The 27,711-nt window shown below is 40.1% G+C and overlaps 1 protein-coding gene and 1 long non-coding RNA gene across 4 annotated transcripts in view; one reads left to right on the forward strand and one right to left on the reverse strand.

Moving 5' to 3' along the window:
* Window positions 1-27,711, reverse strand: part of LOC145451061 (usherin-like) — an 85,145-nt gene that overhangs the window by 55,600 nt on the left and 1,834 nt on the right. For 2 of the 3 annotated variants that reach the window (XM_080329542.1, XM_080329543.1), the window contains exons 3-24: window positions 25,882-26,017; window positions 24,535-24,597; window positions 23,021-23,186; window positions 22,743-22,923; window positions 21,981-22,174; window positions 18,489-18,618; window positions 18,318-18,415; window positions 16,861-16,954; window positions 15,947-16,142; window positions 15,759-15,889; window positions 15,031-15,189; window positions 13,647-13,836; window positions 12,916-13,133; window positions 11,713-11,902; window positions 10,986-11,099; window positions 10,799-10,918; window positions 7,225-7,353; window positions 6,243-6,373; window positions 5,756-5,877; window positions 4,530-4,773; window positions 3,783-4,041; window positions 84-353 (exon numbers count right to left, since the gene is read on the reverse strand). In XM_080329542.1, the coding sequence (XP_080185668.1) occupies window positions 84-353; window positions 3,783-4,041; window positions 4,530-4,773; window positions 5,756-5,877; window positions 6,243-6,373; window positions 7,225-7,353; window positions 10,799-10,918; window positions 10,986-11,099; window positions 11,713-11,902; window positions 12,916-13,133; window positions 13,647-13,836; window positions 15,031-15,189; window positions 15,759-15,889; window positions 15,947-16,142; window positions 16,861-16,954; window positions 18,318-18,415; window positions 18,489-18,618; window positions 21,981-22,174; window positions 22,743-22,923; window positions 23,021-23,186; window positions 24,535-24,597; window positions 25,882-26,017 (3,535 nt within the window). The remainder of the gene's footprint in view (window positions 1-83; window positions 354-3,782; window positions 4,042-4,529; window positions 4,774-5,755; window positions 5,878-6,242; window positions 6,374-7,224; window positions 7,354-10,798; window positions 10,919-10,985; window positions 11,100-11,712; window positions 11,903-12,915; window positions 13,134-13,646; window positions 13,837-15,030; window positions 15,190-15,758; window positions 15,890-15,946; window positions 16,143-16,860; window positions 16,955-18,317; window positions 18,416-18,488; window positions 18,619-21,980; window positions 22,175-22,742; window positions 22,924-23,020; window positions 23,187-24,534; window positions 24,598-25,881; window positions 26,018-27,711) is intronic. The other variant, XM_080329544.1, reaches the window with a different exon arrangement.
* LOC145451092 (uncharacterized) overlaps window positions 24,038-27,711 on the forward strand; it is a 262,756-nt gene continuing 259,082 nt past the window's right edge. The window contains exon 1 of the long non-coding RNA XR_013918685.1: window positions 24,038-24,048. This is a non-coding gene — a long non-coding RNA (uncharacterized LOC145451092). The remainder of the gene's footprint in view (window positions 24,049-27,711) is intronic.

Below are 27,711 nucleotides of genomic sequence, written 5' to 3' on the forward strand. Positions count from 1 at the left end.
ACCTTAAGAAAAGCAGAAAAGGAAAATGCATTCCTCTCCTGGACGACTATAGTAGCCTACATAACTAAACCATGCCAACTCACATCCCTCCAGAGTACGGCCAGTTTCCCAAGCACTCTCAGTCGTCCCGACACTGTTGCCAGACGACACAAGAAATTGGTATTCGGTGAATGGTTGCAAATCATCGATCGTGAAATTTGTCTCAAGCCGGTCTAGCGCGAGATACCCGTCCCCGACATTTGGCCTGGGGTCGTCTTGCCCATAGTCCTCGAAAGCGACTGCCTGCATCGGATGATGGATTCCGTTATCGTCAGGCTTTCCACGCCACAGGACTTTGTAACTGGTCAGTACCCCTGCAAAAACAAATGTTGGTATATTAAATTGTACGGAAAATGAGAAATCATAGTGTGAACATTGAATGAGATTGACTGATACAAAATATTAGAATTACACTCAAAAAGAGAGTTAGGACATTGCCAGTGCGGTGAGAACTGTGCATGCACTACACACTCGGGGCTGGTATTTTGGAGGCTTTTTAAGTCTATTAAAGAGTTTTGTAGCCAAGTTTGGAGCCTAAACTTGGTACACAGCAGAGCTATTGTTTATCGATAGATTTTATCAGTAAATTCGTCGATTTTCGGTGCGTTACATTGACAGAATTTTTAAATTTCTTCCATTCATATCACTACGACAACGTAAACAAAACAAGAGTCACTTCAGCATCTTTGCGGCCAAAATCAGCATATCCAATAGACCCTATGAAACGTATGATACACGAGTACTAGTCAATTAAGCATCCCTTTGAAGTGGCACTTTCACAAGTTATGAAACGGGATCAATCTTGATGAAAGCAATGCAGAGGGGTCTGTTAATCATTTTCTATTCAATCAACATTTGAAAAGAAAAACATAGGTTTCCATTTCCAAGACTGTTTGAATAGAAATAGCGAATGGACTCAACTATTGCTAGTAGAGAGGTAAGTCAAGTCTACAGTGCTCAGTTCAAGTAGAAGTACTGCTGTTACTGATCACGCCTGAGACTCAATACAAGTGGTTTGATATATACAATGATAGCAATTCTTTTTAGTATCACGGTACAACCTTCAAAGGCTTTCAACATTTGCGCATTCGGCATGCGTTATAATGATCTTGGTATGTTATGTACGGCATCCCATTGTCATATAGCAAGATGTGGTCACGATCAAAGACTACACGACTACGAATTATTCACAAAACTGCTGAAATTATCTCGTGTTGATCTATGGTTAAATAAAATCAATAATTTATCATGCAAACATGATAAAATTTTAATGGTATTAGAAAATGAAGTAGGTCTGTCTCAGGTATGGTCAATTGCATGAACACGGCGCGAATTGATGAGACAATAAAGTAACGTGACAGGTCAAAACCGAGTCTGCAGTAGATGGAATCTATCTGAGTTAACGATTTGGTTTATAACAGGGGTGTCAAACATACAGTCCAACGGAGCAATTCTCTGAGTAGATGGAAAAATGCTTCCAGTATCCAGCACATTTCTAACAAATGTTGAGATTTTTAGTACGTCTTACATCCATTATATAATCCCTCAATGCAGCAAATGTCAAGTATGTTCATTGTTCATAGGCCATATTATAACCATGCGAGAGCGGTGTTGTATTTTTCACTCTAGTCACCAGTAGGAACAATTTGGTGGCATTGACACCCTATTCAGAGAAGGCGAAAAATCGCACACTGAGTTTAAAGAGACCAAAATGTAGTTTTTCACAGAAGCGGAAACCTCAATATGCAACCTGTTATACAAGTTACCTGAAGAATATAGTTGTTGAACAAAAATATCATTCAAATATCTGTAGTCGCACTTCAGACAAAAATGGTTCCCAGCTTCCAGAAAAAGCCAAACCTAATTCCCATTTTTGCCTTTACACTTCTTGCAGGTTATTCCTCACAACGCATTGGTGCGGCTATTATGATTATTATGATTATTACTATTAAGCGGCAGATTACGATTAAAACATTATAGCCAGGAAGCATAGAAATATACCAACTGTACACTGCAGTTAGAGCAATGATTTTGAGGTTTAGAACTGTATTCAACCGGTCACTGATCTTATTCTAGGTAATTGCGTTGTTTGTGAATCAAGGTGTTGTTTATAGGTCCTGTCTGGCACCAGAACTGGACAGTTAGTTAATATATTTCAACACTGTAATTCATTGCTTTCCTTGATCAAGCAGAATAACATAGGATATTGCGCATGTAGGGAAGTGTGATTGGCATTCCAGTTCTATAGCGATTGATACTTACTACATTAAATACAATTCACTAGATAGGCAGTTGGCTAGCTTTTCAAGAATTCATCATTAGCTAAACAGTACCCATCCTAGATAGGCTACGCTACGTTAAAGTTCAATTTACGGTACTAGCCGTTTCCAAACACTAGCGTGAAATGTGGGTTTGCTTGCTATGTTGTTATGTCAGCTTTACTTCGCATTCCTGCATTGAGATGTAGTAGACTCACTTATTACAACTTTCAAGCAGTGATTTAGGAGCAGGAGCAGGGCATGGCAGGGCAAAATAACTGTAAACGCATCATGTTCAAAATGTTGGACTGAATCGCTAAATATTACCTGCCTTTCAGGGTCCTTGGAAACTGCTGATTGGAGCCCAGTTTGGAAATGGTAAATACCATTTCAAGATAACACATTTGAATAAAATATTCATATTTATTCCCGAAGCTTTTCGGCTGACGCTCGTCAGGGGAATATCGTCAGCAATAATGCGAGAATTCGAATAACTATGTTCAGCAACAATATATATCGCTAATTATGACGTCACACAGAAAATATACAAAGTTAGGAAAACGAGAGAACTGAAGCGTTGGCATGGAGATAGCGAAGATAGCTTCAGTTCTCTCGTTTTCCTAACTTTGTATATTTTCTGTGTGACGTCATAATTAGCGAAATATATTGTTGCTGAACATAGTTATTCGAATTCTCGCATTATTGCTGACGATATTCCCCTGACGAGCGTCAGCCAAAAAGCTTCGGGAATAAATATGAATATTTTATTCAAATGTGTTATGAAGTTCTGTACTCCTAAGCGTCTCTTTCCATTTCAAGATACCGAACATAAGAAGTGTTTTGTAAGAAAAAAAACATTAATCGGCATGCCAGAGGAGCTTTACTGGCGATCAAAGCTTTTGATCGACCGTTAAGTAACAAAATCATTTTCGAAATCTCGTCCAATCAATCTTACATTGTACCAGGCAAAAGCAAAATCATCTTACTTGACTGAAGGCTAATATTAGGGCTCCACAAAATCGAGTGTTCAAGTGATTCGAATCCGAATCGAATATTTAGCTTTGAGTCGAGTTGAGTGTTCACATACCACTCTTTATGACAGGCTAACAGAGCTCAAATGTGTACCTTGCTTGGCTTTACACAATTACAAAGAAAAATTCAATAATCATTGATATCCGATAATAATTTTAAATTGTAAACACGAATTATTACACAGCGGTCACCGGCAATACTACAGTTTGCTCCCTACATCACAAAAATGTCATTTCGGTGAACACACCCAGTCACTTGCTATATGTCTTGAATGCCACAATTAAGGTTTCGTGACCTGCAGGGGAAGAAGAATATATCGAAACTATAATTTCCATTGATATCTTAGTTATAGTGGTAAAGGAAAATATTGACTCACTATACAACTCGAATCGTCAGATTTGATTCAAGTACTCGAATCGTTATGCCCGGTTAAATACAAGCAACCCTACTCACCGTTTGGTTCGCCGGGTCTACCCCACAAAATAAGTAGCGACGTGTTCGATAAAGCCGTTATGAGTGGCGGGCCTTGCTTCTCGGGTTTTGCTTCTGGTGTAATCACGACCTGCGGCAAGCTATCGCCGCACCCTCCACTAGTGCAAGCGCGTAACGTGAATGTGTAGTTGAAAAAAGGCTTGAGATCCTCGACCGTGGTAGAGAGGTCTTCTCCAGAATAGTGCTCTTGCGGGTGGCGGTCGTTCACCGTGCTGACAGACTGTAAATTTCGAATGGTAACGGCAGGGTTATAATAACTTGAGTCACGTTTTTTTGGTGACTCAATTTGTCTCGAGTCAATTTTGCAAATGTGTTAAATGACGCGACTCTAGTCAATTCTGGCATTGACTCGAGTCAATTTGGCAAATGTGTTAAATGACTCGAGTACAAGTCGAATCGATACAAAAATTGACTCGAGTAAATTTAGCAAATGTGTTAAATGACTCGACTTGATTTGAGTCAAAGCTGCACACAAGAAAGCCGAAGTGATGACCTTTTACTTTTAGTCATACCACAAAGTTGAGTTAAGTTTTTCTTTAGTGGTTACGCACTGTTGTCCAAGGGACCGCGCAGTGAGTTGGTGAATGTGTGCAGACTCATGAAAAATTAGAGGTAACATTGCATGTGAGGTCCTCATTAGTGAATATATTGCCTACGTGAAAATGTAAAAATTGTAATGATTTCACACTCATAAAGATACTACCTTACCTGCAACACATATTTCTCGATAGGTCCATGAGCCACGTCGGGTTCTGCCCAGTGAAAGGTAGCGGCTGTGCTCTTTATATCCGATACGTCAAATGGGGGAACGCCGGTCGGAATGCCGGAATCGGTCTTGTACCTCTCCTCAGCGCTGTCGGTGCTACCTCCTATATTGCTTGTTCTAAGGTAGTAATCGTAGTCTGTGTATGGCAGTAATTCCGTGTCGTTGAAGTGAATGACATCAAATGGACTGAAAGATACGAATAAAATTTCGCTACTAAGTCCGATTGAATATTTTCAATGACAATTGGGGAAAAAATCATCACATAGGTGGAGTTCATTGATTTAATAACCGCCATGTAAAAATTCAGGATTAGACATTGCGGAAGGATTGGAAATTAACAATTTACCATTCGCATTCTACACCATTTTTGTATATTTTTATTGAATGGTTACTCGAAATTTTTAAAAAGATAACCATGATATAAAATATTCCAAGTGTATACCACATGGCCAATGATGCTAATATCCAGAATGGTTCAGCTGTCAGTTTTGGAGTAAAAGTACCAAGTTTTTCCTGTTCCTATGTATAAGACAACAAATGATGCCGATATCTAAAAATATTTTCATTGTTCGTATATTAACAGAGTAAAAGTATCAAGGTTTGCCCATTGATATGAATAATACATGGCGACTGATGCTGATATCTAGAAATGGTTTCACATTCGGTTTATTATTGGAGTAAGAGTATCAAGTTTTGCCAATTTTTATGTGAGAGTGAACAGTGAGTGTCATAATAGCAAGGCATTAAAATATTACGCAGTGTCAGAACAGAGAGGCATTCAACACAAGCTAACCCTTTGCCTTAACCCAGCCCTAACTCTAACAATAGCTAATGTAACTCCTAATTCCAACGCGATATAATCTCACCTCATCTGTAGTCCTAACCTAAGCAACCACAAAACTAAATCGCTATTTTAAACGTCTCGCTGCTTTGACACTAGGATGCAGTACAAGACACATCTCTACCTATGATGTCCAAGAGAATAAAGTGTCATCTACCCAAGCAGTCGAGCAAATACTGAAAAGAGCCACAATCGAAGACAAACTACAAGGAGTATATTGAAAATCCTGCAGAACCATTCATCTTATAGCACCACATTAGTGACTAGAGTCGCTATAAGCACCATGGAAAAGCAACATTCTGGTTCTCTACGTGTATCAATACTTACTATGTCACATTCAATTCGAATATCAATTCACTGTTGCGATACAATTCATAGGCCAGTTCATCTCCATTCGGTAAGTCAGGCGGACTCCATTGCAAGTCAATAGTGGTTGAGGTTTGGCGAAGCTGCAAGAAATGATTCATATAGCACCATCAACCACAAACCATCATTGAATAATTGATCAATCCATTTATCACTGTTTTTATTTTCCTACACAGAATGTGAAGACAAATTTGACATGCAAAAGCCTATATTTTAATATTTGCAGGTAATTGCCTAAAAATGTGATCTTTTCGTATCTACGATAACAGTATTTCAAGTTGATAAAGTCACCTTTTCACTTGAGTTGGGGGCCGGCATAATGCATGGATATTCCTTGAATTGGACCCCCAAACCGCCTAAATCTAATCTAATGTCGTAACAGTTCATGTGCTGTTTCCAATATGTATTCACGGTCATGAAGTTGGTTAACCCAACAAATGATACAAACCTTGATAGGGGGAGCTTGCTGTTCCGGATGAGAGTAGCACCCCATGGGATTTTCAAGCGTCAGTCGACTCGAACCCTCCCTGCACTCGTCGCACTTTATCCCGATCACATTGGATTTACATTCACACTCCCCTGAATAGCAAAAGGTTGTGACAAGAATTTTAACAAAAGCGCATGTGGTGATAGTAAATGCCAGTAAATCGGCGGTGGCTACTTTCAAATTGGCGACTAATGCAAAAAGACACAATAAATAGGTAAACTCTGAAGATGCATAGCATCACCATGATATGGGAGTGCTTCACGCAGTTCTTTATGCCAATTGCACTCACAAATGTGATGCAAACTACTTTCTACTTATCAAAAAACAACTAAGAGTAAGCAGTTTTGCTTAAAAGCTGTTAAAGAAAAAGAGGAAGGAGTCTAAACAAATACCCGCAATTGTAAGTAGTGCAACTAGGTAACATCTACTTTCAGTACCTTTGTTACTGATCACATCTCCATTCAGGTAGTTGCTGATGTCAAGTAGAAGAATATGCAATAGCGTACAATTTGACCGAACTACATGTATCACTTCTAAGGACAGTTAAAAAACTTTCATCATAGTAGAAGACCGTAGTCACTTTCTAAATTCTACTTGTATACACAGCTAAATTAGCACTGATTTCTGTGCCGCTTGCTTTACAAATTTCAAAATCAATCACACAGACTAAAGCAGAATGGAAAATACTACGTCAAAGAGTACTAATATCAGTACTATCTTCAAATATCGTGATACAGCGTCTGTATCCTGTATAGCTTAGCTCTTGAGACTACTTCATCAACAAAATATGCGGATCCGTTCCAAGAAAAGGAGCATGTTCTTCTCAAATAGGTTCAAGTAGAATTGAAAGTATTGAAAAAAATCCATAATTGACACAATCCATGCAATATGTGTGGAAATTAAACGAAAGCTATTAGCGCTCTGTTACAAAATCACAGTATACCCGATACTTTATCGCAAACATCGCTGGTGCTTCCTCTTTCATCGCATCCGCACTCCTCACACGACCCAAACAAATCATTGAAGTTGTAGTAGGTGTCAGCGCATTGCCTGCAATCTCGGCCGGTGAGTCCTGAAACAGCAGTATGAGAGTGATATCACATTGGTGTATGATCGGAAGTTTTGAGAAGCTCCATGGTCTGAGTATGAATATTTTTAAAATGTGAAAAATTCCTGACGGTGTACTCCATATTCAGTTTGGTCTATCGCTACGCCGGTCATAACTCGCGCTAATGGAGCAGGAGAAGCTCCCTCTGAGACAAAAATATATTCCCCCAAAACAACAAGAGATCATCATGACAAATACCCTATTCAAAACAAAGCGAAGAATCAGCAATGGCAAACTCTGTCATAGTTATATATCTTATTTAAATTACAACCACACCATATGATATTAATATGTGCAAATTGTGCAGAGGCGATGATGTCAAGTGTGCGCAGTTTTTTACAGGCTGATCAGATATTAACAGCGCGGTGAAGTCTCGAGCTGCACAGAAACTTTCTACTAGTTGCAAGGTGCATTATATCATACCATTATGAAATGGTAACCGCGATGATAAGACATATCCATGAGCGCGGTAATTTGTAATCAGTATAAATAATAATTAAAAATCAGACGTATCGAAGCGACCTCATTAGAGACGTCGTCGATTTCGACACGCATACGTTGAGAAAGACATCTCCTCTTTCGACTAGACAAGCAAATTCACGTTCTCCCCCTCTGGATTAAATTTTATTTGCGCTCATAGGCGCCGAATTACGTGGTGGCGCAGCCATCCCATGATACAATTATGGGGTGGCGACCAACCCATACAAAATGCTTAAACGCCCGCTGCCTGCGCTGTCAATTAGCGAGTCTGTGATATCACGTAAATGACAACTATTCACCATTAACCGATACCCGCGCGAATAATTGGATACGCAGCTTCGTCGACGAAGTAATGCTCAAAACGCCCCAATAAATTGTAATCCGTGATTAGTAATCATTCTACAAGCGACTTCGTTTACGACGTCGATTGGGACACGCGTGCGCTGATAAGCAGTTTAACACCATCCCTTCTCTCGAAAGACGAGCGAATTCATGTTCTACTTCTAATTAAATTGTATTTGCGCGCATATTCGTTTACAAAATAATTCTTTCGTGATAGTCTTTTCAATTGGAGCGCGAAATGTGACAGAGTGTTCGAGTATGAGTATGCCTGCGAATTGAAAGTCATTCCTGCCCAAAGTGCGCGATGCGCATATTCATTACTCTAACAAAGCTTTGCTAACTTTTATCGGGAAATGCAGCAATGCAGCTCAAACGTCGTTAAAATGAGCAAACACTTGTCGCGATGTCACACTCGGAACCCCAGTGTGCTGTACGCAAGTTAAGGAATTACTGATTAGATGCGCGCTTTCTCGTTTGCCATCATCTGTAGGCTACTAATTTATGTGTGCTTTATACACTCGCATTCCCTCGATGTCACTTGTCGGTGTTTGATTTGTTATTAATACTGCACATTGCGCAGTGCACGGCGTTGAATTACGTTGTCAAATATATTGATGCAACAAGAGATTCTCGGTGGCGCAAATTCTGAATTTATTTGATGAGTTTGAGCGGGAACCGGGAACCTGCAACGTTCCAATAAACGTCATTGCTTTATCGGGCGCAACCATATCGCGGATCGAATTTCAAACCATCGGGATTTATATTTCTATTGATAAGGTGGCGGCATGCGCCCATATTGCTCTTGCTGCAATGACCATTGGATAATTAAAATCCTACCATTTCACGATCAAATTCGACTGGCTGATCGAGACCTATGTAGGCCGTTCGACCCTGGCTGATCTTAACATGCGCGTCGTCGGTATTACAACCCTAGGTGCGTAGCCCAGAGAGTTTCGCATTTATAACTAAAGATACCGTCCTTTTGAAATGCCAAATCACTAATTCGTATTATCGAAGCTGCGTACTGCAAATTAGCGAGAATCATTTGTATGCGTAATGGGTCATTGACATCTGATGAGCGCTTTCGTCGCAAATTTGGTTTAGCGCGTCCGCAATCCGCATGGAGTCCCGCACGCTATAATCGCTGGCAAAACACTACCACGTGCGCCAGGCTAGGCCTGATATCGTTACCGGCCTGAACTATCGAGTCTACAGCAGGACTAGAGCATGTCATAACTACGCTGGCCTTAACTATAGCGACTGCTACAAGCCTCTCGTGATTTGCCTGCTGTCTCTACTTATGCGATTATTATGTCATACTCGCTTAGGACTAACAGCGTGAAATTGAATAACTTTGAATCGGCGCAATTGGCCACGAACAGTCGGGAACAGACTCGAACAGGCGTAATTGATTAGAGCTAATACTAAAACATCAGAAGATGTGCGTTAAGGCCGAGTTATCAAAAGAAACGGCAGGTCCGAATCACCTAAAATCGGTGCCATGGCAGAACAGATTCCTCAGCAGACTTCAATCGTATTTATTTGTGAAATGGTTCGTCGTCACCGAGGTTGCGTAATGCGTATTCAATTGTTCGCGCGCGTGTTAGTGAATAGTGAATTGTTGATATTGAAGCGAGATCGCGGAATCGCTAATTAACCGCTGAACTCGCTGGCACAGTGGCACTTATACGCGTAAATTCGTCAACACGATTAAATTTGTCCTATCCATGATTTATGAGCGTTTACGCATGTACTTAACAGTAATAAATTGATGAAATTTGAAACAATTTCGAACCCCTCCCCTTTTTCATCTGGCCACCCCATCTCAAAATAAAAGTCGGTGCCTATGTTTGCGACAATAAGCGTTTACAAAATAATTCTTGAGCCAGTTGCTTGACAGAACGGATTGCATAACAGATTTGGACATTGGACATTTTGCTTTGTGATATAGTTCGTCGTCAAGTGTTCGCGCGCGCCTTGTGAATAGAGACTCGTTAGTATTCACGAGGGATCAGGGACTCGCTAATTGACAGAACTCCCGGAATCGCTGGTGAACATACGCGTACTCATCTCATACGCCGTTTGTCAACACGACGAAGCCTGTCTGATCCATGTATCAATGGCATTTACACATACATTGCATACTTAATCCTTAGTAATTGATGCTACCTTGGTAAATTTGAGAGAATTGCAAAAACAACATCCGGCGCCTATGGACTATAAGCAGTAGGAGTTTACGTGGGACTATAAACTGATGTAGGGAGGTAAATTGAGAAACAACATGAATATTCTTTACAGGTTATTGAATAAATTTGGTCAAAATTATTTGTGTGCTAAGTCTATTCTTTTGAGATTTGAGTGCTTTCTAGGCCACTTGAGCTTTGCTCAAGCGTAGCAGATTATAAACTATAGCCTATCGAAATGCCCTTCGCGGACCACGCACACAACTAAATTGTTACTTGGACCGCGCAATTTCTATCTGAAGAGGTCACACCTGGACAACCATATCGGTTATTCGACTCAAGTTGCAACACGACTCAAAATTACCGATTAACAGAACGTATACCACGCCCACAACAAGACTCACCAGAATCTTCTTTACAAGAACATTGACCGGTCTCATTATTGCACACGACGTCAATGCTCGCGTACGGGTGACAGTCGCAAGGGAAGCACCCAAAGCTGTCATCGTCGGGCAGATAATATTCTGAAAAAAAAACGAACCGATGGTCACGTTGTGTCCGAATGAACGGTCAATAATGTACGGAGTAAACCTGGCTCGCATTCATCACATCTTCGCCCGTCGCGATGAGTCATACATGCGCACTGACCGGTCGCCGCGTGACACACAAGGTCGTCCACCGAGGATTCCCGGCCTTTCTGTGTGCCTGAAATAGAAATAGTCATAGGAAAGTCGTACATTTCTACGGATTTGTATACTTTTAGCAGGTAAAATAGGAGTTAAAACATCTTGGTGGCATCTATAGCATTCAAGCCCCCATTTCAGACTCAGCTTAACATAAGGAACTGTTACAATAGTAAGGCAACAAAGGAGAAATAAGCGCATAAAGCAATCTCACAGCCCACAGAACACCTTTCCACAATTACAACCCGACACATTTGGAGGATCACGGCGATAACCTTTATTTCATCCACGACGGATCCGTTCCGTTCGGTTGGTAGCAACAGATGCCTATTACATTTACGCAGACATGGTCATGGTCATCTATTCAGTTGAACATTTTCCTAATTTCTCTTTTAATATATATGCTGTTTAAGACGCAAACTCCATTATGTTGCACCGTTTGGAGATTAACAGGACTTGACCTAGTCTTTTGACATCTGTGTCAGTCTGTAGCGACAGGTTTTGCAATGATCAAATGAATTAGCAAATACATGAATGTATTGAGTCGTCTCGACTTTGTTTTCACAACATAGTGTATTCTCAGCGGATTAGAAAGCGGAAGTTTAATTAGAAATACCGCAACAGAATCCACGTACCAATGGGATCGCAGTTGCACGGTTCACATCCGAGCTCTTGATCGAAATCGAGACCAAACGTGTTGCCTTTGCATTCGGTACACATTCTGCCTTCCACGTTCTCCTTGCACTGGCACTGTCCGTCCACTTTGTCGCAAACTAGACTCTCGTTGACAGTCCCCCGCTTATCGCAGTGGCAGTTTTCGCAGCCCTGAAAACGGGTAGTGTTTGAAAGGAAGCGAAAGTACCAGCATTCAATGACAGCGGGCTCGATCAAGGAAATTCTGATCGATGTCGAGTTTAGGTTTATTTAAGTTTTCATCCATTGATCAATATATTATATAATTAGGAATTGGATTCGCTTCGGTTTGCAATTTAAAAAAATAGATAAATTATAAGTCGTCAGTACTATACAACAGAACAAAGGAGACGTGTCCTTCTTCGGACAAAGTTTGTATTTTGTGGGCAAATGACTATTTCCAAGCTTCTTTACTGATGTCGATACGTTGTGGGCATCGGAATACAGTCAGCATATAGAGGGACCGTGGACCGCCAAAGGGTTGAGTTGGTATTCGAAAGCACGCAAAACCTACCGAGAATATCCATAATGGTATATATACTATTACAGAATGATCATTGGGAAGGAAGACAAAACTATCTTTCAACAACGATTATAATAATCGACCATCAAGTAAGACTGTGTACAATGATTCAAGTAGACTTGAATCCAAGGCGAGTATCAATTGTAACGATTCTGGCCAAGTAGTGAAGGTTGATATATTTGAGTAGAACTTTATTGAAGTCTAATATATAGTTAAAATACTACATTTCCACTTCGGGGCCTCAAAATTTCGGTTGGCCGTGCCTCAGCATCGCCAAACATGTCGCACGAAGCTACGAATATTCATGGAATGACATTTCTGTCAAGTGATCGAATATAGTGATCGACCCTCACAACTGTAACAAAGTGCTACAAAAGAGTCATGGTTCAGAAATTATACATATTTGAACCTATGTCGTTATTACTGCGATATAATGTACTGCAATACTAGCAATTACTATACACATATTCAGTAGTACCCGAATTCTTGACTGAACATAACACTCGACTCGGATTCGAATCACTCAGGCCTTCGATTTTGTCCAGCAATACCCGGTCTACCGATATACTATTAGCATTAAGGTACGTATTCCATAATACCAAATCAATCATCACACATATACCATATCATTTAACATGGTAAGGTTGAAGAATACGTCTTTGCACGTATCACAGGTCCGCCCTTCCGTGTTGGCTTTGCAGACGCACTGTCCCGTGGTTTTGTCACACACCGTTCCAGGTACGGTGCCAGCCTCGTCACACCCACATTCAATACATCCCTCAGACTCGTCTGTGTCTGGTAATTCCCAAAATCCATTCTTGCAGACGTCACAGTGCATTCCTTAACGCAATAGCAAAACTTGGAATCCCAACTCCTCACCCTAGCTATACTATGATAATCCGATCAGAAAGGAAGATAGCAAAATTTGCTGCAGCCAAGAATCGTGACTTTATGTGAATTCAGCTGACGACTCATGGTACCAACTCAACACAGACACTAACAAATTAAAATAGTAACTCAATTTCAGCTGTTACATGAATAAAAATGTTCAAACTTCAACTGCCCAGCACTGGATGCGACACGGGGAGACGCAAAAGTAAGAAAGTAAGAAAAAGACACTGATCATAGTTTAGGAACACAATATAATACTTCTACAATGCGACAAGCCAATAACGCCATTCGTTTGAGACGATTTTCATTTTGACATCTTGAATATTCACCAGAAGGTCAATGGACATCAAGATCATTCCTCGTATTACTTGCAATATGCGGTACCAACAACTTTATATCCTTCGGAATCGGAACAGCCAGGTACGAGAAGATCATTCCCAATACAAAATTTCAATTTCTCACCTTCGACATTTTCTTTACATTTACAATTTCCTGAAGTTGAATTGCAATACTGGTGGACAGCGGCAAATTCGTGGCAAGCGCAAGCCTCACACCCGTCAGGGTTGGTGTCCTGTAAATTTTTGAAGCCCGGCACGCACTCGGAGCAAGCACGGCCTTCTACGTTCGTTTTACAATTGCACTGTCCGTCTTCCTGCGGAAAGTTTGCCCCGTTTAAGATCAAATAGCTTCGAAATTACAAACGCTACTACGCATTGATTATACTAAAGATAGCTTGAAAGTTCTGCTTTGCGAAAAACAAAAGTTGGTCCTTTCGGGGCCATTTCGAACACATTTGGTAACAGATTACTTCTACATTCTTGGAACGAAAAGAGTGGATATTTCCACCTGTGTACCACCCTGACATATGGGTGTGAATATACACCCTTGTAACATAAGTCAGATTTCTGCCACGGTATCAATCGAGTACAACATTTAATGCAGTGGTTCCAAACGTGGGCGATATTGCCCGACGTGGACGATTTTGAGATATAGGGGGCGAAAATAACAAACGGGCGAGTGAGGGGTAGGTGGGGGGGTTCGGACGAAAACGTAAATAGGGGGCGATAGAGGGGCAAACATGTCAAAACGTTCAGTCAGATATATTTAATTAACCGGCGACCAATGTTCCCCATAAGCTGCGCAAGTGCGCAAATGCGCAGTGCTGACACGGTTTCCGCGTACAGTAAATATAACGGGCCCACAAAAAATCCGAAATCATGACCTTTTTTTAGTCGTTACGCACAGTTGTTCGAGGATCTGGGCAGCGAGTTGGTGAGTGTGCGCAGACTCGTCAAAAATTGTAGGGAGCATTGCCGGCAACCTAATACCGGCACAAAATGCACGTGAAGAACGGGTTATTCTGGAACTGTCTCGAAAGTTGATTAAAAAGGGTCAACTCGCTACACACTATTCTCATATTCCGGGATTCACATTTATCGCCGCGAAACTTGACCTCTGTTTTTAGTCAATTTACCAGCGATCAGAGTTAGCTGTATAAATTTTTCGTTTATTTATCCCCTTTTCGGACCCGAAAATGGGGGGATGGGGCGATAAATATATGTCGATTTTGATAAAGGGGAGATGAACCGAAAAAAGTTGGGGGACACTGTTTTCATTCAAATAATGCTTGCACGCAGGAAAAGGTTTTTAAAAAGGAAAATCTGTGTTTACTCAACATGACTCGGTGCTTGAGAAGAGCGTGAAGAGCGTGCTTGGAAATTTATGACATTACTTCCGATTGTACTTGAGCACCATCGATGATTCTTAGACCATTTTTGGTTACTGTAAACTGTGTGACCAGGGGTCACCGACACTGGAATTTCACAGCGACAGTGTTCAAACTTACTTGTGTACATTTGAAGTCTCGTTCAACAGTGCCAGGTAAATGACAATGGCATAATTCGCATCCTTCATCATTAGCGACGGTCAGGTTATAATATCCGTCGAAGCAGGTACCACAGTCACGGCCTTCCGCCTTTTCTTTGCAATCACATTGGCCATCGATCTATAAAGGATGATCCCGTTGTGAGCCATTGCAAAATCGTCTCATGACCATGACCCCATCAGGGAAACGGAAAAAATGATGAACAAATGAAACTACTAAAACAATATTTCAACACGATGCATTATTCGTTCAGATCAAGTCAAAATATGATGCGTGAAAATATAAAATGTGGCATATGAATATGTTTGACATTTGCTGTCAGAAGTATAGAATTCAATCACGTATAGAATTAAATAGTATATTCATATTGAAATGAACCCGAATATTTTCGGCTGACACTCGTCAGGGGTAATCGTCAGCAACTAGTAGAGATCAACAGAGATCTCTACTAGTTGCTGACGATTACCCCTGACGAGTGTCAGCCGAAAATATTCGGGTTCATTTCAATATGAATATACTATTTAATTGTATATTGAAGTTCTGTACCTCCAAGAAGCTCTTCAATCTCGTATAGATGTATTTATTGTGTAATATCTCAACTTATGATAGAAATGTTCCCTTGTTCATTTAATCAAGATTGTTCCGCAGGCCGTTTGCTAGACATCCATAGGTATGTGCCATCTATATACCTTCTCACAATCTTGAGTACCATTCACAGCCCCCGCGATGTTGCAATCGCAATAAAGGCATACATTTGGATCATCCAAGGTCACGTTTTCCAGGCGATAGTGAAACTCCGCACACAGCTCGCAATGCACTCCTAAAAATCGCAAAGTTGCTCAACACCGACTAATACTGAGACCAGGATCGAAAATACCTGCCGTGTTGTGTTTACATCCGTCGCACCGGCCTCCGCCACCTCGATTGTGGTCGCCCGGGTATTCGTCCAGTGATATATCGTAATGGCAGCTGTCCGCGTGATCGTTGCATTCACAGGGCAGGCAATGAAAAGCTTCCCTCTTTGTGCTTCTTTTAAACGGCTTGTCGTTATAGAGAGGCAGGCATTCCTCACACTGGCAAAGTTGAATCGAGCGATAAAGCATACGAGCAAACCGGAGGAGGCCTATACTTCCTCGTGGCCAAGTGTTTTTCGACTACATCCATTTCTATCTTCAGCGGCCAAGTTTTCAGAACTCGTGGTCAGCAATGAAATACTAATCATTTCTTCTACAAACTATGGATATCCCTTATTATTATTATTGCTTCCTTGAGAGAATTCCTTTGCCCGACCAATTCCAATTCTACTTCCGGAGTTGCCAAAGCCAAGACACCCTACTTACCACATTTTAGATGTGGTGGAAGCCGTTACTGATCACAAGAACAAAACTGCCTCGCCTGACTGGGCCGTGAATCAGTTTACTATAGTTACACCTAATTCTTATATCATTGTCTGTTACACATTATTCACTAGGATCTTGCCATTTCGTAACTTCTTGCCGGTTCACTATTATGAACTGTAACTTTAGTGACATTTGCCTAGGACATTACAATTATGTCCCGAGTGGCATCCTCAAACAGTACGGTTGAAGTTAAAGCATACTTTTGAGCATATTGCGACATAAAATAAAAAACAATCAAATCGGTAGAATATATTCAGTCGGAAAAAGTGAAGTAACTTCAATTCACCGCAGATTTTCTATAATCTAATTCTTCTCCTTCCATGCTCTTGATTAATGACTTCCGTAAAGCTGAGAATTATTCGTTCTAGGCTAGGGCGAATCAAGAGTTTACCATGTTTCCGCCAGCTTTACTTTCAGGTAGACAGTCACATTCATAGGGTTTTTTCTCCATGTTACAAGTCTTCGCGTGGCCATGGCAATTGCATCTAAAATCGAGGACCAATTACATCAGCACACAACCAGGGGGGCGGTGCACAATAATTCATGTAGTCAAATCCGCATCAAGTATAAATTGTAATGAATCCAGTCGCGTGGTGTGAGAAGATTTTATCCGGTACAGAAATTATACACACTTTTCCACTACGAGTTGTTTTATGATGAACGAGAATTGTAGTTTCGAAACTTTTTCTTCTCTATGTGCAAGCCTTGAAGCCTTGATTGGTCAATAGGGCTGTTCAAAAAAAAACTTTTCTTCAGATCTCACTGGCTTTGTGATAAAATTGTCAAGTTGGTGAAAGCAATGCTGCACACCAACTTTGGCTCAATTTCAACCAGTAGAAACGATTTTCATGCAGTAGAAAGTTTTAAATTTATCAAAAAATAAAAAATAAAATTTTTCTGTAAACTCCATAAAATTGTTAGGCTGTCAGTAGAGATGATGCACACCAAATTGGGCTCAATTCCAACCACCAGAAGCGAGGTCATTGCCGTAGAAAAATTTGAATAAAATAGTATTTACGGTGGCTAACTATTTAATTATTATTTATTATAAAATCATGGAATTGGAAATTTTTCTACTGCAATGAATTCTCTTCTAGTAGTTGGAATTGAGCCAAATTTGGTATGCGTCATCTATACAGACAGCCGAACAATTTTACGGGGTTGACAGAAAAATTTGAAATTTTATTTTTCATTTTTTAATGATAAATTCAAAACCTTCTACTGCAAGAAAATCGTTTCTACTGGATGGAATTGAGCCAAAGTTGATGTGCAGCGTTGTTTTCACCAAACTATCAATTTAATCACATAGCCAGTGAAATCTGAAGATTTTTTTTTGAACAGCCTTATTGGTCTATGACCAGGTCATACCACATAATCCAAAATACGCATTACAAAGCTGCACATACGATATTTCTGTGAAGTCGTGTCACAAGGTGCAATCAAATAGGCATGGTAGAAATAATACCAAATAGTCTTAGTGTGATGTACAACTGGTAATATGTCTTTTGCGGTCGCATAAACTGTACATATTTGAACTTACCACTTCATCAATAATTTTATAATGTCATAATGCTTGTACAATAATAATCGTTCGAATATATTTTCATCTGAACAAGACACACACAATGTACAATGCGAAAAGACACAATGCGTTGCAATGAACAGATAGGAGGATGCCGAACGTCCAGTTGCAGTTGCAGTTACGGTCTCGTAACCTGGTGTCCACCTCTCACCTATACTCGATTCCTACTCGAAGACTAAAACTTTATTCGTAATCAAATCCGTCATTTAGTCAATTTTACCACACCTACCCACAATTACTATGTAAGATAATCCAAACAATATTACCTCCCAATTATTTCCACCTCCCTAAGCGAATACAATCGATGGCCCACAGCGACATCGGAACGTGCAGTGAAATATTGATACCTCATTCGCACTTTCACCTGTAAATGATAAAATGATAAATAAGTCTGCAGGGTAGTCGAGATGATCGAAAAAACACCGGAAGATACTTGCCTGTTCAGCAATGACAAAATCCATCAGTATGGGATTCTCATAAAATTCGTCTTTCCCGGGTCTTGGGAAGGGCTCCTCTGATAAAATCGAGAAAGATATATTCGCGTTTTGATGTGGAATTTCCTCCGTTCTGAATAGGAATTGATTATTTTCATAAGTAGCATACTACAAAAGTTTGCAGCAGTGACAGCGCAGGGAAATTGAACGGATTTCTATAACTATCGTCTCAAATAGAATCGAGAGTTGCAGTAAAAGAGTTGATTACAAATTAAGAATAGTGACCGATCAGAGACCTACGTGTAGGGGGGACCTAGGGTAGAGGACGCAGTGTCTCAACACTCCCAGAGCCAAGAAAAACAGAACTGATAACACAATGACCACATTAAAGTTATATTCATTAACAAACGTGTGATATTTCTTCAATTCAGACATTTTACAGTCAAAATGCTGAATGTGCATGTTTCCGGATCAAACACAGGAGTCACAATCCAGGTCAGCAGCTTGTCCTAACCTCCAAATTTACATTTCTGCTAACTTATTTAACAGGTTGATTCAGCAATTGTAACGTGCCTGTGACATCTCTGCATTCACCAACGTAAGGCAGTGGTTCTTCTTAACATAAGCTCCGGCGCACCCAGGGGCGATTAGGATTTCGAAGGGGCGGAAACGCTCCGCGAGCGCTATTGGCGGCTCTCGGCTCAGTGGGACGGTATATGAGGGGCACCGAAGAAAAATGACGTCGCAGTACACGGTTTAGTAATGAAATATTATTATATAGTAGTAGGACAACAGTTCTATATATCCATGGGAATTCTGTAGAGTTCTCATTGCAAATTAACACTTTACAAATGTGTCAAATCTTGAAAGTTTTCGTCTCACTCCGCGCGAAATATTGACCTACCGACATGGTTTGCAACATGTACCCATTATTGCAGTGGTTCAGTGGTTCATTATAATTCCTTTGAAACCTGTTTTCCTGCAGCGCTCCTTTTCGAAAATTGCCTAGGTCTGGCGCCCCCAATATTTTAAAGACGGCAGCAAAAACAAGGGCTAAGAAGAGTTCTAAGTCCGGTCGGTCTTTTCGGGTTGGGACTTCACTATTCGAAATACCTTGAATAGCGCCCGTGGACCACCCGACTAATTAACGCTATAATAATTGTATGTGCTATATTCGGGATCAAATTAAGGTTCCAGTCCGATGTACACATCCCAAATTCACCTCTACGACTGGAAATAAGGAAACGTTAAATGTATTGGGTTATGTTTTATTGCTTTCAGTGACTAGTAGGCTAAATCAGCTTCGATATAGTGGTAGAGATCTTTGCTCACATTGAATTTAGCACTGCACCCAGTTATTAACTTTAACATGAATGCATTCCAAATAAAGCCGCACCCATATTACATAACGTTCATGTAGGGTTGCGGGTCACAGCACTAAACAGTATCATCCTTTATATGATACGACAAAGAAATATAAAGATTTAATTTTGTAGCTCTCAATTAATTAAGTTTATCTTTGACCAAAAAGTTTCAATGTATCTTCAGTGTACAAACTACAAAGGGCTCGCACTCTCAAAAGTGGTAAAGTGCCTCTGTCTTCAATTTCGGCACGCGGTGCGCCGCGTGATAAAATAGCTAGTTCGAAATATTATGTGGAAAATACCCTTAGCTAGCGTGACGGGAGTATATTAACGAGGAGTTGGAGATCTAAATGTCCGCGCAAATAACTTTACATGGCATATAATTAACCACCGCATAGAAACATGTTGCGAACATTGCCGGCATATATTTCGCGCGTTATAGCGCGAGGAAAAATTTCTAATTTTGACAGATTTTGTCGAAAGTTAATTTACAATGAGAAATCTGGGATTTATATAACTAACGTTCTATTATGTATATTCATATGTCCCGACTGCACTCTCTACAGCGACACCATTTTTCTTCAGTGCTCCCCATACCGCCCCTTGAGCCCAGTGCCTCTCATATTACCCTCTGAGCATTTCCGCCCCTTAAAAATCCAAATCGCCCCTGAGGGGCGCTGATGACGAGGTTAGGAAACACTGATATGAAATGAATTCCGCGTACTTTTGGATCACCAATTCCCTGTTAAAACACTCCCGTCGCGCTAGCTCGTATTATTTTCCACAAAACGTTTCGAACTAGGTATGGTGTCCTGCAGCGCACAGCGTTTTGAAATCGAAGAGAGAGGCACTGTACCACTTTTATGAGCTGGGGTCCTTTGTGCGTTAAAGACGATTTGAAGATTTTTGGCAAAGATGATTAACTAAATATACAATTGTACTTAAGAGCTAAAAAGTTCAATCGTCAGAATATTTATTCATCGTATCATAGAGGATGATACGGTTTGGTGTTTTGACCCACAGCCTCACATAAACGTTATATAGGCCTAATATGGGTTGGATTGTTTGGAATAATTAATGCTAAAGTTAGTAACCGAGTGTAGTACTAAATGTATGGTGGGAAAAGATCTCTACCACATTTCCAGTTGATTTACTAGTCACGCTAGTCAATAAAACAAAAACAAATACAATCAACTTCCCTGTATTGCCAATCGCAGATGTGAATTCGGGATGTGTACCCGATGGTTGTTATAACCACCTTGATTTGATTCCGAATACATCACATACAATATATATCGTAAATTAGTCGACTGGTCACCGGGCACGATTCAAGGGCGAAATATTTCCAATAGTAGAGTACCAATCCGAAAAGACCGACCGGGCTTCGACTTCTTACTCATTGTCTTTTTTACTATAGTACTCAACATAGTGGGGGCACCAGACCTAGGCAATTTTTGAAAAGGGGCGATGAAGGCAAAAAAAATAGTTGAGAGCAATGATTGAGAATTTGGATTTCAAACAAAGTTACCGTATAATATCATTTCTTGATTGTTTTCACAGAACCAACCACACTGCCTCACTACCCATCGCATGCATGGTATAGCTCACTTAAACTTTTTATCTCCAAAATAATGTATCATATCAAAAATTTGAGTCACGTCCAGATATATTGAGCTAAAACCTTCATTGTATTGGTAATTGGTTTGTCAAGTTATACAGGCTATCGTCTGAGAATGGAATATAGCAATATGCGCCAAATTATGAGAGCTGGAAAAATTTGACGGCCCATACTTAGTCAGCAGACTTGTACAAACTAGCAATTTAGTTAGTTGAAGGTCAGCTAACTAACATTTAGTAGTTCGAGTTCTGGTACTATAGTTGAGAGTATTAAAAACTGAGTAGTTCTAGTTTTAGTTGAGCACTTTGAAAACCCAGTAGTTTATAAAGTCTGTTAGTCACTATACACTTCTCTTCTCCTCATGGCCAAACATAAGAAAACACACCCAGACTTCAACATTTAGATAGTTAAGATGACAAAATGAAACCCACGGTGACCTACGTTTCGCAACGTTACCCTCCATACGCAATGCGTATTACGCATATCTGCAAGTTTGCTCCAAGGCACACTTACGGTGGGAATTGAATGCAGTTAACCGAATCGGGCTCAGTTAGCGGCCCATTGTTCTCCTGCTCGAATTTCACTATACAGTCATCCGCAAACATGGCCCATGGTAAGTCCTTGCCTTCTGTGGTTCGATTGGCAGAACGGAAGATCTCAATAACTTGGGACTGAGGCTTCCAGAAGTTGATGTTGACGCTGAATACCTACATCAGACAAATGATATAAATAGGAATAATAATTAAATAACATATAAACATTCTACTATTGCGATACTAGCATATATGATATATTTTCATAAGCAGTCACATCACATAACAAATGCAGAACATCTATCAGAGCTCGAGCAATAAATATTAGGATATTTTGTCAACCGTACAAATCAGAAGCATACAGTAAAACATTGCAATTGAGAGTAATCAATGGAGGTTCGATACAACAATGGTGACAAAGCCCAATGATGGCTATTGCACAAAAAACTAGTCAAATAGCCTATTTGCAACAAAATTTGAATAGAGACATATACTGAAAAAGACACGAGTACATTTCTTTTGCCTTGAAATTACTATTGGAAACTCCAAACTATCCGACTATAGACAGTAAGTCAGGAATATTCTTAGTTCTAGATATTCCGAGTGTAGAGTACTTTTAAAAACGCATTTTCTATTTCTGGTTGAGTTCGCATTGACCTGTCCGTGAAATCTATACATCTATTTTTGGTTGAGTAGAAGTATTTGACAACTTTTTGGAAGGGTAACAAAACAATGCTATTACCTCATACTCTCCATTTTCCAAATCAATTGTAATCTGCACACCGCCGCGCATGTAGACATTGCTCGATACCCAGCGTGTCGCGTAATCCCCATCATTAATGTACTCTAACGGATAAGCATGTTGGTTTAATCGCAGGCGTCGATCAGTCGTTGTATCTGGGTATCCGTTGGGAATACAGAATCTGGCATTGCATATGAAGAAATAATTTGTTCAAATACTGCTTGTGTGGTATAGGAAAGCGTTCGTTATACTCGTAAATATTTCACGATTAGGCCTACCTTTCCATCAAAGGATGTACTCTAGGATAGCCAGGAGGACACAGACAGCTTGATTGCACGCTAAGCTCTTCAAATTCTTCAGAATAGATCTCTTGTATCTCGCGATTTGTTAGCGCTGTGCTGTACCACCTGTAGTCTTGAAGCACTCCAACAAACTGTCCAGTAGCTGTAAATTGATAAAATATTTGTTAAGTGATTGAATGAGCCTTTCGTTTATTCAAATATAATCATCAGACAATAATACAAAATTTAGCAGATATATGTAACCGTTTTGGCGAACATCTATTATGATTTTGAATCGATATTTGTTTCGCTGTTTATTCTGTAAAAGTAAACAAGTTGTTTCCAATACCTCTATCGTGGATAATTTTATATTTTCAGTTAGACAAAAGTTTATCTATAAATAAAAAAAATGTTATACAATGTCTTTCAAGTAATTTGTATATGATTTTCAAGCTTGAAATGTGATATGTGGTAAAATAAATGTTGATTTATTCAACATTCGTTATTTATAAATCAGCTGTAAATGTCCGAGATGTATCATTATAGTCATTATTACCAATAATGACTAATTCAGGCGATTTCGTTCAAGTGGACACAACTTGAATCAATGGTTTTCAACTGGTATGTATTGATGATTGCGCATGATGGGAGAAATATTTTATGATTAATACGACACACCGTACGACGATCATCAACCATTGATGATGATGGTGACGATGCAATTAGAGACAACGTAATTCGATTTCAAAAAGATGACACCCAAATTGACACGAACGAAGAAGATATTTTACTTGGCTTGGTTGTACAATTAATAGTGGATTCGGATTTCGAGTACTACAATTGTCATCGAATTTCGCCAACTATTATGACAATAATATCTTGGATATTATGTGTATTTATGACACTAATGGAGGTCTTGGCAATTTCGACCATGAAGTCGTAGGCATATTCCGAAAGTTACATCTGTTAAAACAGCTAATTATGCTATGACTTTGTTGCTCCATTCCATGCTTACAGTTGTATTACGACAACATGTTTAGGGAAAAATTTTGTCATAAATTTTCAACACTTTATAAGCTGTCTGCCTTTGATTAATCTTTAACTGATAACGAAAGGGTTGCATTCTAGGCGAGGGCCTACTGTCGATAACCGATTGGTCACGTCTCCCTATCTAGTAAGGACTGCCAGTACAGGCAATAAAACTTCAGGTAGCACGACATTATTCAGCGACATATAGGCCTAACTCAAAGAACAATATGAATACAGGAACATGCAGTGAAACGTGACACATCAAGTGCCCTGAAAACACCATGAACAATAATGAATAATGCAAGTGGCAATTCCATCATATACAATGATGACAACAGTGAAACGTATTTGCTCCATGCAAAATACATGATGACCCGATGGATACCGGTGGAATTCATGTTCGGCATACACCAGTCACAATTCGAGAGCCGCCAAGGCTTCGAATCGCCAAGAATAGCGATACATGCCGCCACCCTACTCACAGTTTGTTTGATTTCCGTAGTTTTCTTCAATGAACTGATCGAACTCCGATGATTCGTTCCTTTCTAAGGTTGATTATTCATAAGATGGATAGCGGTAACAACTAATCGCCTGATCATCTGATTAGACTTATACGTACTGAAGTCCTTTTCAGTTCGCAATCGACAAGACTGTAGCAATTGACTAAAGAACATTGAAGAGCTTACAACCGGCCTAAAACGCGATGGATGGATGGATGCACCACGCGCCTGAAGCAGTCATCCACTCAGGTTATGGTTGAGTGATTCCAAAATATTCCGAATTACAAACAGAATAACTTGCAACTTGCGTGATATGTATCATGCCCTACCATCGATCTTGATCACAAAAACGTGAAACTCGTGATATTTCATATTTGAGATGGCGAAGTAGTAAAATTTTCGATGAGCGAATGAAACTTTCAAGGGGGCTAAATTCTTTTAACAATCACTTGAAATCACAGATTTGTTGTGAAGCGGTGAACAAATATGACGTCATTAATGATAAAGTCAGAATATTGGAGGGTGCGAAGACCACTGACTACGGTATTTCAATACCTTTGAATGATTCCAAGCAGAATGTAGTTGACAACTCCCTCACTACCCGTTTAGCGATATCAACATGGGATATTCAAAGCGAAGCCATTTAATGGCCACAAAGCACGGTCACGCTGCCCCTGGTCGAATTCTTTTAGATAAGAGGCGCGAGCGAGGTCAATGATATTTTAAATTTTCTTGTTAAATACGACAATGGTATACACATCGTTATACTGTTAGTTTGAGCAAATTTGGCTATTGATGTTAAGGTGTACAACGTTCAATTAATACTTGCCACGACCGCCGTACTGGCTGGCAATAGTTGGACGGGACATTTCGACAACATAAGGTTGACGAGACCGAATGTGTAGAGATGAACATGCTCTTTCCATTATGTGTGACCAGGGTTTTTATCACCGGTCTTTTAAGCCCATATCCTATCGGCAGCGTACTTCGCAGCGTTGCATGTCGGCCTAAACTTGATATGTTTTGGTACATCGTGGCACCTGATATTCCGAACCCAGTTTCAGCGCAGTGTGTTCCGTTACGGTTCATCAGCTTTACATTGTACCTTATCTATAAACCAAAGTAGGCTATCGATGGCAAAACACATATGCATGATGTTACATGAACAGAGGCATGTTACGGCATATGCCCTTATGACTTTCCGATTTAGTGACAAGGTAAAGTCCCACAAAAAATTTCAATATAGCTCTGGTCTTTCAGTGAGTTTTACAGTCTCACTCAATACTTCTACATGCACTCAATTCAGGACTATTGCAGCCCATTGCCCACCTTGTAGTCTTTGGCCAACTTTTACGATAGGTCCATAATTCATGTCCAATATTCCAGAATCAAGTCGTTCCGTAAGCAATGGGGTGCCGTCGACACCAACTCCATTCAGAAACACGCTAATTATATCTCCGTACACCTGTAAATTTGTGAAGCACAGTAACATATAATGCTTTGGATGAGGAACGCAGTTAATTTTCGTCGACTCCATCGAGCTGTTTGCACGAACGAGATGCGACGGAGCCGTGAGATTTATCGACTCACCATTCACCAACATTTCCTCTCCACTCTCTACCGGAGAACTTAATACATTGCGGGGAAGCCGCAGATAACAGTTTTAAGATCATCTCCTTCGTATAGTTCCATTATTTACGTGTGGAATTATTAGCAGTTATTAGGGCTGGGCATAATGATTCGAGTACTCGAATCTGAATCGAGTATTAATTTTATTGGTTCGAATCGAGTAGCAAAAGACGATTTTTCGAGTACTGAAATTATACGCTCCTCGAAACTGAAAATTAAATTATTAACTAGAATTAGAGTTTTCATACTATTTTCCACTGAGGACGCCTTGAAACCCTAATTGACCGGGTCGCAGCATACGAGACATAGTACAAAGCTGCGAAAGTTGGAAATAACACATTTCCTAAGTCATGATCATCCCACAACATTGTCAAGAAGTGCAATGAAATCGGTATAGTCGAAAAGTCGACTCGAAGCATTTTCCGTGATTCAGAATCGAATCACTCAGGTACTCGATTTTGCCCAGCCCTAGTAGAGATACATTCTATAGCAGAAATGTATGAACGGGGTGTCAGTGGCAGATGCGAACGTTCTGTTCAGATTTGTGCTCGGCATGTGAACTTCGGTATTTCAGAAGTAAGTGTTCGCAGTAATACTTCGAAAGGTTGTAAACAGTGACCATTTTTGTGAAACATCATAATATTACAGTATTCCCAACATTCCTTATAAAAATCCCTCGAAAGGCAATTTCCCATCACTCTGTGCTATATGGTCAATGCGAGAAAGAAAATGAACACAAGACAAATATAAACATCACATATTCGAAAATGTTATTGATGCTCAAGAGTTTTGGGTGACTTGCTGCGTTGTGAATAATATAATGACTCGCCCCGTCACCGCTACCTGTTTAGCACGGACACGGGCAACATCGATATAATGAGCTTTTGTTTCCGTGCAGTGGCAGAGATAGTCGTTCTTAATGACGAGAAGTACGTTTAGTATGCGATACAAGTAGGCCTATCACAGAACCGATGGGTTTCAATGATTACGGTTACAACTCCAAGTTCCGAGAAGAAAACATGGCCAATAATCTCAGGTTTCGTGTATACCCGGGCAGAAACGCGCATCCAGATTTCTGGGGATCACACGCAGGGCACGAAAGTGAACCTCACGTTCACACATCCCTAGTCTAGGGTTGCCATACGTCTGGAATTTCCCGGACATGTCCGAAATTCCAATGTAAAAACTGCGTCGGGGAGGAAATTCTAAAATATGCCTAGTTGTCCGGAATTTTGAAGGCTCGAAGTCAGCTCAGAAATTTGTCGTAAATCGACATGAACAATATTATTTTATTTACGCTACTCTAATTGTAATCGCAATTATAAGATAACGGTATATTCTTAGAGTTGGTTAAGGCTGTTCGGGTGCTTTAGTCAGAGAACGCGAAGATGTTGAACGTAATCAGCATCCAAGAAGTATTCCATCTGGGTAAGTCTGGGTAAGGTGACCTTTTTACTATTCAGCTTATTAATTTTTGATATGGATGGAACATCTTGAAATTGAAAATGAGGTAGCGACCATAAAAGGTTG

The sequence above is a fragment of the Botryllus schlosseri genome, chromosome 11, assembly GCF_051294905.1.
Source record: "Botryllus schlosseri isolate E-star chromosome 11, Bs_hap1, whole genome shotgun sequence".
Lineage (NCBI taxonomy): Eukaryota > Metazoa > Chordata > Ascidiacea > Stolidobranchia > Styelidae > Botryllus > Botryllus schlosseri.